The 12,041-nt window shown below is 37.9% G+C and overlaps 1 protein-coding gene across 8 annotated transcripts in view; it reads right to left on the reverse strand.

Annotated features, from left to right (window-relative positions):
* Positions 1–12,041, reverse strand: part of SEMA5A (semaphorin 5A) — a 315,656-nt gene that overhangs the window by 123,845 nt on the left and 179,770 nt on the right. For all 8 annotated transcript variants that reach the window (XM_021546911.2, XM_021546907.2, XM_021546909.2 and 5 more), the window contains one exon: positions 1,970–2,255. In XM_021546911.2, coding sequence (XP_021402586.1) covers positions 1,970–2,255 — 286 coding nt within the window. The remainder of the gene's footprint in view (positions 1–1,969; positions 2,256–12,041) is intronic.

Below are 12,041 nucleotides of genomic sequence, written 5' to 3' on the forward strand. Positions count from 1 at the left end.
TTAAAGAAATGTTTCCATTTTTCCCTCCACAAGTATATTAAACTATACTAAAAACCATTTAGGTACAATAAAGTCATAGTAATTCTGAAGATATTGAGACTGAAGAATTATGAATGTCACTAAGTTATATCTGACTCTGTTACATTAATAGAAAGGAATATGTTGCTCCCTGTCATAGGAAACACTTGTGTTTCTCTACTGTCACTTGAAAGCCAGAAAGGTGGATCATATGAGTTCCACAAACTATCTTTGAACAGGTAGTCAGCATGGGGAAGTAATCCTAGCTCTAAAATATTTCAAAAATGTCCAAACATTTGATGGCAGGCATTTAAATAGAGTAACAGAAAAACTCTTCCCTAAGAGAGTTATAATTAATTGGTTCCTCTCTGAACAGTTCATCTCTCTTAGACGGTCAGAACATTGGCCCACGGGGGAAGATGAAAGGAGAGGCAAGGTTTAAAATACTGTCTACTTTCATGTGGCAAAGGTAGCCTTAACAATAGCAAATCCATTTTCAGGAGAGGCAGGAAGCATCAGGAACATCATTGCCCTTCCATGGCCAAAGCACCATGGATTTTCTAGAGCAGAATTTCTCTGCTCAGGCTTTTCATGGCAGGAACACATCTAGGCTACTTTGACTTCTCAAGAAAGATCTGGTTGAAGAGTGTATCTGGATGCCACCTGACAAATACCTGTCTTTTAGTAGATGACCTAACTAGGAAAACAGAACAAGAAGATTAAAAGTACTGATTGAAACAACAGCAAGTTTTCTTATCCCCAGTAATCTCAAAGTCTCTGCTCTCTTTACATAAACAGTGTATAGATTCCATACATTACTCCATTGCAGAAACAGACTGAGCTCATCATCCAATGTCATAATTAGGAACTGCCACAGCCTGGTGCAAGCATGTCATCACTAGTCTTGTTCACAGCCTGAGCTGCCAACCCAGGGGCAAGCTTCAGTCTGGAAGATGCCTAAATGAGCTCAAATTCATCCTCACTGTCTAGAAGGCATAGGGATTACAATTTTTTGGCATTAACTTGTGAATGCTTCCACCTGGTTAATGGATATTTATACAAGGTAGGTATCCCTGTGTTCAGGGGTGCCTTACCTATGCTTTAGGTGCCTAAAGACCTTTTAAAATTCTAGACAAAACTGATTTACACAGAAAGACAGTATAAGAAGGTCGGAGATTTGGAACTCAAAATAAGAAATTATTCTGTGGACTGAATATTGGGCTGCACAGCCAAAACACAGAGGCTGCTCTTGCTGAGCAGCATTTGAACAAAAGTCATAATGTTTAAATTTAGAAAGGACAATTCTGAGATAAATGTCTCTTTTTTTCTATGTCTATTCAACTTTTTATTATTTAACAAACTTGAATTTTTAAGACCAAAGTGCACTTTTATTTTTTTCTTTCCTTTTACCTTACTGATAAAACAGGTTCACTTAAAATTAGGTTACATTCTTGGCTTGACCTTCAAACTTGCATAAGGATATGTTTAGACTATATTAAAAGAGCAAAGAGCACCTCTTGTGCTGTTTTGGGTAAGATGAGTTCTCTATGACATAGTCAAATTCCATCATGTCAAACTCATGATCATGTCATATTACAATTATAAATAATTTATTTCAAAAATACATCATGTGTTTATGTATTAAAATAGTAAAAATAAAAACTAATTACTTTCTAATAATAAGTAAAGAATATGACAGAATAGTCTTAAACACAACTGGCTTCCTGTAGTAAGGAAATATTGAGAATTAATTTCTTCTCTTGTGTTTTCAACAATTAATGTGGGAAACATTTGGAAATTATACTTTTTCACAGAAAACAGTGGATTGGGCAAAACAATAGTTTGAATTTATGATGTTTACTTGGTATATGCAGAAGAGAGTAGCTCAGAAGTTCTACGTTTTGCCATCAGAAACAGCAAGAAAATAAAATATATTATTCAGTCTACTTACACATTAGTGGTAAAAATCCCATAGATCAAGTCCAGTTCTGGCAGGAAGAAAGTACTCTGAAGTTCATTATAATAAAATGGAATTTCTCCAGGGCGAGAGCAGTTCAGACGAGCTTTCATGAAGGTAGTCCAGGTGTCTGCCAGCACAAACTTGCCACCAATATCATTTTTACACACCCGAGCAGCACGAGAGAAAACTGTTTTCCCACAGTCATGTTCCACTGCATTTTCCCGGAAGAAGAAGTAGGTAAAGTTCCCAATATCATAAGATGACACAAAATTTGGTTCTGAAAATAACAGAAGGAAAGATCATTTATTGCCTTCTTGTGATATATGCACTCATACTAACATGGAAGTTGGATTTATCTTCAAGCATCGTATTTAGATAAACACACTTTTTAATATTCTTTAGGGATATGGCACCATAAGATCTGAATAGGCCAGCTCATGTCCAGCTGGGATTATGAGAACATGACCATGATACACTGGGCTTGGCTGGGTAGAGTTAATTTTTTTCATAGTAGCTAGAGTGGCACTGTGTTTTGCATTTATGCTGGAAACAGTGCTGGTAATTCAGGGATGTTTTTGTTATTGTTGAGCAGCATTTACACAGAGCCAAGGCCTTTTCCTTCTCACACCACCCCACTAGCACAAAAGCCAGCTGAGCTGCCATCTGGGGTCAAACCAAGACACGTGGCCTGACAGGTTTTGCTCTAGGTGTTTATAAAACAAGACTGTGCTGGGCAAACTTGGCCTAGCTCACTGTATTCCACCATCAAAAGTGTCAGGGAGTTTTCATTCTTCACATAAGGGCACAGTGAATTCTTACAATGTAATTGCTTTATCTTTTAACTCTGTTTCTGCTTTGCTACCATTCCATTACTTCAGATGAGCAGGATAACAGGTGGTAATTGACGGTGAGTAAAAATGTGCTCAGAGGCAGTAATTAAAAGAGAACTACACAAGAATATTTGATGGTAGGATAACTGCATTTCAGCCCTATCTTGCTGAATACTTTTAGAGCATTACAGATTTATTTTTTTCTTATTAAAAAAATTATTTAAAACTAATAAAAAAAATCATCAAAAAAACTATCAAAAACCTGATGGTTATGAAGGAGAAATTAGAGAATATGTAAGAAATAATCTGGAAAGCAACAGATGGCAATACTTCTTGAAAGGAAAGGAAGAAAAGGAACAGTGGATACCAAAGAGAAACATGTGGTCCATTTCCTGTAAGGACTACTAGAACTGAGGAAAGTCCATGACCTTAGAAGAGGCTGACAACTTGACAAGTTCTTAAAGGAAATATAAATTCAATACACAGACTTGTGAAGAAGAGCCCCACTTGTGCAAGGAACCATTTTAGAACATCGATACCTCTGAAAAAAAGAAAACTTTTTGTTTCTCATTTCCAAATTTTATTCTGAAGTGGGAAAGCAAATTTAAAGACTGTTTTAAAAACATCTGTTTTGAGGAAGAACTTCCAATAAAATTAATAGATGAACATTTTTTGACAGCACTAATGTATGGAAAAAGGTTGCTGCAATTCAATGTAAGAATTCTGCAGGAGTATCTCAAACCTATCATAACTTTGGAGGGGGCACTAGAAAAGCAAGCAAGCTGGCACTGCCTCACAGCAGTCCAAACTGTCAGAAAACTCTTTTTCAAAGACAGACCAGATCCCAGCTAATGTGGCCTCTTGTGCTGCTTCCATCTCTATCTGCTGTGCTGAGAGTTCCCAGGGCAGGTTTTTGGCAGTAGTGATTATGAGCTGCCTCAGATGTATGAAGCTGAGCAGATCCAATAGTGCTCTCACTCCTCCCTGTAACTTTCACCCTCTATTTTATGAAGTGCTTCCTTGACAGCAGTCTGGAACACACTACATTTTTTCCACATTCAGAGCTGCACAGGTATTTTGCTGGCAGATCACAACCCAACAATTTTAAGAACATGGTGGTGCCCCGAACCTTCATAAGTTGCATACTAACAGCGTATTTGACTTTAAAAAAAAAGAATAAAAAAGGCAATATACTTGGACAAGACTCATATCATAAGAAATAAAATTACACTGACAATATATAAAGAACTAAACCATTGGTAATTTTAACACTATTAGAACCTTAAATCTTCATTTTACATCTGTGACAAACTTTCATTACAATAGAGATTTTGGTTCAAAAGCTTCAAAAACCTACTGTGCAAATACTCAGAATCAATTTGATCCACCTACAAAAAAAATATTTTGTACAAACATTAAAAAAAGGAAGCCCTGCCTTGCCATCAGGCCTGAAGAGAGTTCTCACTGGAGGCCCACTGATATAAAAAGGTCTCTACGCTGGCACCACAGAATCTCACTGCAGAGTTAAAAAAAAAACACTCTTGGAAGCACTCAACATACGAATTGATGAATTGAAAAAATAAAACAAACTTCACTAAATATAGGAGTAAAAATAATATGAAATGCATTCAGAATGTATTTGGAGTTCTTGAAATGTCAACTTTTCAAAAGAAAGCATTTTAAAGTTGCACTGATAATCATAATACATATATAAAAATAATTTGTACTCATATTTCATTGTTTCAAAACTGAGAAACAATATATACATCTGCAAACACCTATACTTTATTGATTATGAACTGATGAAATTTTGACCTGCTATTAAAACTTGTGAAATCTGCTTTCATTTGTATGAAATGTAATAATCTCAGAGTTACCTTAGGGAATTCAGTGGATATGGAAGGATTATCATGTCAGACTTTATTTCATTCTCTCTTTGGGAAAAATGAACAGGGTCACCTCAAAACTTCGGAGGAAAAAGTAGCTTCTCAGCTAGGAAAAATCAATTCTTATGTGTCCAGCTATTGTGCTGTGAACTGCTATTTGTTGACATGGAAGCTTTACCATGTAAGATTTTAATGCAGCAAATGAAGTGAATCTCTTGTTTCATGCTGACTTTGCAAATAGATCCTGGAAGGGCAAACACATCTCATTTCTGATTTATCAGATCAACATAACAAGTGCAAGGATTCTGGTATGTGGCACGATACAGCTAGTGTGAGAATGTCAACCTGTAATAATGTCTCAAGTATTATATATGACCTCTGTAGGGTTCTTTATATACTCAATTTATGGACATGTCAGGCTGACTAGACTTTCCCAAATTAAATGGAGCCAGTATAATCAGGAAAGCAAGAAAATGACTGTCGATGTGACCCAAAACTTATCCCCAGTGTACATCACGGAGCAGTGCTACACAGAGCACAAACCCAAGCACTGAAAGCACTGGGTGGCTGGTTAGTACTGCCCCTGGGCTAACACACTGCTACTTCTGAAGTGGGCTTACTAAGCACAAATCCTGTGAATTTCTACACTTTCCTTCATAAAGCAGTGTGAGGACTGCCCAAGAAGGATGTTTCCCCAGACTCTTCTAAGTTACTGCAAAAAAGACTACTCAACCATATGAAGCCAAGATAGTGCCTCAACCAGAAATAATATGATTGCTTTTCTGAAGGTTGGAGATAACCCAACATTTTCTGGGGAGCACAGTCTCTGTTCTTACTTAGTGTGAAAACACTTAACAGGAAGACACCACGATTTCCTTTAGATTATTCTCCCTTTCCACTTGCCAAAGGTGTCATGCATAAGCTTATTTCCTGGGCATTTTTTATTTAGTGGTGTGGATGTACTCTGAGGGGTAAAAGGATGAGATGAACTGTACAGGAATTTTTCTGTGGATAAAAATGGGAAACAGGAGCATGAAAGATCTCCCTCAGAGCACCTGAGGTAGTCTTGGCCTCTTCTTGCTATCTTAACTTAGGAGCAAGCAAGTATGATTGTGCTCTTTAATCCACATCACTTCTTCTGAAGCAATCTAACATGGCTTAATTTACATAGCTAGTGGATGCTACTGCTTCCAGAGTGAATCAAATGACAGGAAATTATCTAAATTTCTTTAAGGAGGTAAGAGCAATTAACCTTAAGGATTTAAAGGTCCAAAGCCTACTGTAAGCAAGTAAGAGTTATGATTTCCACTGCCTGTGGAATGTGAGATGTGACCACTCACATCTGAAGTGCAAGACATTCAAAGACCAAATCAAATATGAAATTAACCCCAGAAATATTAAAATAAAGTTAAAATATTATTTTTTTCTGATTTAGATGCAGACCAGATTATATATGCATATATGCACAAAAAATAAGACACACACACAAAGATATAAGAATACATAATATATTAAAGATCTTTGGAGTCTAGATACTGCTCTAATGTTGAATGACATCTCTCTGGAACTTGTTCACTGACCTCACTACACAAATTAATCACATCACACTGCTGATCTCACCCATTTCTTCCAAATAATTGCATTCAGCCAAATGCTTAATAGCATTAAATTCTGGAAAAATGCATTTGAGGTTTTTTGAATAAACTTCACATTTCAGCTAGAAATACTCTTCAAGAGGGACATTTAAAATAATGGAGATAATTTAAGCTTTGCATGTGCCAGTCTTTATTATTTCCTTTCATCTTGTTAACATAATAAAAAAAAGTCCAGTTGCAGTTGCATTCTGCCATCTCTGTATATTTATTAAATATATTAATTTAGTTGTGGCCCTTTGCATCTGTTGGAAAATAAGTACAGACCTTGCATTAGGCTGATCAAGGCATCACTGCTCATGAAGGTTTAGGGATAAATTTTAATCACAAAGTAAAATTTTCCTACAGCATTACATGTCTCAAAAGTAATATATAACTTGTGGTCATCACAGCTATATCCATCCTCAGGAGATGAACTGTAAAATGTTAAGTCCTGTATGAAACTGCTGGAAATGGTTTATTAATAGCTATTTTTCCTCTGTGTTTCACAGTTACCTATGATGCATGCTAAAAATCCCAACTTGCCACAGAGTAGCTGGCTACCAATCTGTTTCAACTATTTCCTTTGCAATGCCTTAGCTCTCCATGATCTCTTTTACATTCTTTTCCTTTTGCTAAATTGAAAATTGTATAGGTATGGGAGAGCAAGGAGAGCAAAATACACTAAAACTGTGTGTCCCAGATATTTTTTCCAATCTTCTCTTATATTGCTGATAGATTTTATAATACAATTCAGCATAATCATAAAAATGGATACTCACTCATTACTTTTTTACTGATGTACTCCAATAAATTCTAAAATGCAATTCTTTCTTTTCTGAAAAATTGTTTTCAAATATGGTATTACAAAATTTCTTGTATTATTTCCTGTTGTTTATTTTAAACAAATCTCCTTCATTTTCAAGGTAAAGTGTTCTTACATGGCATAATACTTTGCAATTTATTATATAATTTTGCTGATGCAAATTTGCCAATGACAAACTTAATCACAGCACTGTACTCTAACCTAATACTTACTGAAGCCCATCAAAGTCACACCTGGAATTCAGTGGATTTTGTCACCTATATTCACTGGATAGACACCTCACAAAGCCGTGTATGCAAGGGCAGTGGGGTAAGGGTGAAAACTACATAGGGATTTCATTAATTCATTCAAAACCTCTGGAAATTTGGAAAATGGGGATCAGGCAAAAGATACAGAAGTTTGGATGGTTACTTAGAATTGAATCCAGAATTCCACACACACAGGAATATACTGTTCTTTAAGGAGATTTTGCCAGCTGTTACGGTACTGAAAGAAAACACAATTATAATGGCTTACTCATTTCTCTCCAAACATTTTCGCTGCCATTATTTTTCTTTTCTCTGTTCTACTTTTGCAGGGAGGGAGACAAGTAAATGACTTTTCCTGCAGACTTGTCCATTTGGTTTGCATGGCCAAGCTTTGGTGGTGTGGGGGGGGGGCCTACAGGGGTGGTTTCTATGAGAAGCTACCAGGAGCTTTCCCCATGTCCAGCTCTGCCAATCTCTGGCAGCTCCAACATATGGACCTGCTGCTGGCCAAGCCTGGGTCAATTAGAAATGGTGGTAACACCTCTGTGATAACAGATTTAAGGAAGAACAGTTATTACACAGCTGTAGTTGTGGCCACAGAAGAGAAGAGTCAAAGCATGTGAGAGAAGCAGCCCTGCAGACACCAAGGTCAGTGGAGAAGGAGGGGCAGGAGGTGCTCCAGGTGCCAGAGCTGAGATTCCCCTGCAGCTGGAGGTGAAGACTGTGGTGAAGCAGCTGTGCCCCTGCAGCCCATGGAGTTCCACGGGGAAGCAGAAATCCACCTGCAGCCTGTGGAAGAGCCCCATGCTGGCATGGGTGGATACCTGGGAGGAGGCTGTGACCCCATGGAAGGCCCATGGAAAGTAGAGCCCACAATGGAGCAGCCTATCCTTGAAGGACCACACCCTGTGGAAGAGTGACCCACACTGCAGCAGTTTGAGGAGGACTGTTGCTTGTGGGGTGGACTCACACTGGAGAAGTTCATGGAGCACTGTCTCCCGTGGCAGGAACCCCACAGGGCAGCAGGGAATCGACCCCTCTTCCTTAGCAGAGGGAGAGGCCACGGGTGATGAACTAGCCATAACTCCCATTCCCTGTATCCCTGCACTGCTGGGGTAGGAGGAAGAGCTCGGAAAGAAGGAGGTATGGGGGGAAGGTGAAGAGTTTGAAGGTTTTATTTTACTTTTCATTATCCTGAAATGCTCTGAGTTTGTTAGCAATAAAGTCAATTCATATCTCTAACTAGAACCCATGTTTAGCCCATGATGATTTTTGGTGAGTTATTTCTCCCCATCCTTAACTCATTAACCCTTTATTATATTTTCTCTCTCCTATCCAGCTGTGGAGGGGAGTGACAGAGAGGCTTTGCTGGTGAGTGCCTGGAATATAGACAGCATTAACCCATTACAACCTGATCCTCTTTTTCTTTTTTTTCTTTTTTTCTTTTTTCATAACAGAAAGGAAACCAGTATCATTATCATCCTCCTCCTCCTTCACCTTAAGGCTTGGTATTGTCTGCTGTTAAAATTCCATCTCTGCCTCAAATATTTCTGCCACAGAATCACAGAATGAGCCAGGTTAGAAGGGTCATCTCCCCAACCTCCCTGCTCAAATTGGGTCATCCTGAGGTATATTGGTCAGGATTGTGTCCAGGTTGTTCATTAATATCCCCAGTGGATGAAACTCCACAACCTCTCTGGGTAGTATGTTCCAGTGCACAGTAAAGACATTATTCCTCATATTCAGGTAACCTTTCAGTCCCCTCCTTTCTTTGATAAATGCTGGTTTTCATGTGTTCATGTTCCCTGAAATTTGAAATTCTCCACCTTCCCCTGACTGAGATGCATTCCAGTCCTAAGTTCTTTCATTCTCTCATGGTCATTGTGTATCATAGTTTTGTGCATTAATGAGGCTCACACTCCTGTTGTGCCTCTCCACAGTTGGGAACAGATGATCTGCTTGCAGAAGTGTCCTCCTTCCTCATTCAGCCTCTCTGATTGGCACCTGACATAAGCAGGCCAGATGAGATAAAAAAGAACAAGCTCAGTCCTCAGTAGGCTCCTCGTGTTTTTAATAAATGGTAGCTGGACCTTGCTGTTTTACCTAGGATAGGTAAGAAGTAAAAATATCCTAACTCCATGGGGAATGCTTTTTATCTACCTTTTCAAATAGGTAAAAAAATGCTACGAAGGTGTTTTGTAATAACTTTGTCACTGGAAAAAGGAAGTCAGGGGAGGCACATCCGCCTCACACCAACTCACTGCTCTCCTACTGTCACTGCCATCAGGGAGGAGATGTATGAATTTGAAAGGAAAAACACAGCTTAACTGCTCAAATCTTTCCTCTGTTAGCTGCTCCAGTGAAGAAGCCTAAGGACGGGTTTCAAAACCAGAAGGTATTTTCTCTCCTGTTTAGGATACTGGCAAAAGTAATGATATACACAAAAGAAAATAACCCATCTTACAGGTGGCACAGCCAAAGAAATTTAATTATTTATCTTCTTGCAAAATAAGCAAAACTGACAGAATATGCCTTTCATATTTTCAGTCAGGACTCTTATCTGAAAGAGTACATTGCACATTCAAGCACACACTGGTTTTGAGTTACATGAAATATTACATAATAAAGAAAAGCCTGCACTAGGTAATTAAAACCTTTTCATTAAAACCCAGAAAAATGAAAGGATAACACTGAATTATTATAGCCATTTCCATTAATCCTTAAAAACAAAATTGAAAGAATTAATTTTTATTCTTATATCATAAATTCTCTCTACACATTCTACTAGTAGCAAAAGTTATAATAGAAATCTGCTAACAAACAATAATAGGCATCAATTCAGAGCTGTATTAAACCCCACTAAGCAAACTACCTTTGTAAGAATTTTACTCTTCCTATTACTTGTGAAGGCTAAAAGTATCTGCTCTGGATTAATAATCTTTTTATTAGTGTTTTTAAGAAAGTGATCTCAGAAGAAAAACTTTAGTAAGAGCACCTAATAACGAAATGTTTAGGACAGCGAGAGAAAAAATGGTAATATTATGTCTACCAGTAAAGCAGAACAATCCAAGCACTCATCTCCCTAAATGGAAAGGCTTCTAATTTGGAGAAGATCAGATTTTATTTTATTTCATTTAATTTCATTTAATTTTATTTTATTTTATATTTTATTGCTACATCTGATCCAGGATTAAATTTTAATCATCTATCGTCTGCCCATTGAGGAAATGTTGTGACATATAGAACACTGTTTTTATTTAATATGTTCCAATAGCATCTACCATTGCATGTCTAGGGTAAAGAAACCAGCTGCAATCATTTTAAGATAGTTGGAGATCCATGAAATTTTAAGGAAAGGCATTTGACAAATCATGAAACCAAATATTGTAGTGTCTCTTTGTGTGCTAAAATAGACAGGGATTTCCTTTTTTTTTTTTTCTTTTTTTTTCTTTTTTTTTTTAATGTTTTGCCCTTTCATTGGCTGAGGAAAGCAAACAGACATTATATACTAAGGCCAACTTTTACACTGAGATATCAGATAACATTTAGTGATTTAAAGAAGTGTATTGAAAGGAGAAATACCTCTACTAACTGTAAATGTTGGACTACAGAAAAGGTTTCTAAGTTTAAACAGTGAAGGCTTTTCATTGCCAATCTGGAACACACTGCAACTGTGGACTGCGCATATAACTATTACACTTACGTCTGTCCTCTAGAGCAAACTATGACAAATCCTGCCCCTGCTGCACTTTTCAGATCTACTCTACAGTAAAGACTTCCAATTAGAAGCACACTCTATCAACTCCAGATATGATTTAAACATTGTTACACCAAGAGCTTAAAGACACTGAAACAGACAGCATGCCAGCTTAATGAAAGAATCATTTTTTTTTTATCACTTAATAATGTCCAAAGCAGACTGCTAAAGCACTCTATTCTTCTTATGAAACACTACAAGGGAAATTTTTGAAACATCCCAGGAACATGTTGCCCTTCACTGACCTGAGCAACTGGCTGAAGCTCAGGGTCTTGCTGACTGCCTTGGTCAGGAGAAGAAATCAGTGAGAGAGATGCCTGCTTTAGACATAACCCTCAGTGTGTGCTCTATCACCTCAAATTGTTTCTCTTAAGCACAGAAACACTGGAACATGGATTCAGAGAGAAAAGGATGGGATGCAGCAGAAAAGGACACCGAGAATAAATTACTGGTAAGCAGTCTTTCCATTTTCTTCATCTGTTTGTGCATATATATTCATGTGAGTAACTTCAGGCATTATATTTTCCTTTACATGGTAAAAAAGATGGCCAAAATATGACATCACGGGAAGGAGAGCTTGGTTCTCTATTTTACATTTGCAGGCTTACTATCCTGCAGCCAGCAGGGCTGTTGGATGGGGAGAGAGCTGGTTTGCAGCCCTCCTTAGCTCCTTGGGGCGATCATGTTCCCTTTGAGAACAGTGATGTAGGTGCAAAGTATTGATAGGGCTGGCAAGAGGATCACACAGGGTCTGTCTCTCCCTGCATTGTCACTTGATAAATTCCTTGTAAGCAGCCCAGCCACTGTTGAACTAAGGTGAGTGCTCAGGTCATACCACTACAGTGGCCTGGTACTTGAGTGGCATCTCATCATGAAGATGAGCAG

This window comes from Lonchura striata, chromosome 1 (genome assembly GCF_046129695.1).
Source record: "Lonchura striata isolate bLonStr1 chromosome 1, bLonStr1.mat, whole genome shotgun sequence".
NCBI lineage: Eukaryota > Metazoa > Chordata > Aves > Passeriformes > Estrildidae > Lonchura > Lonchura striata.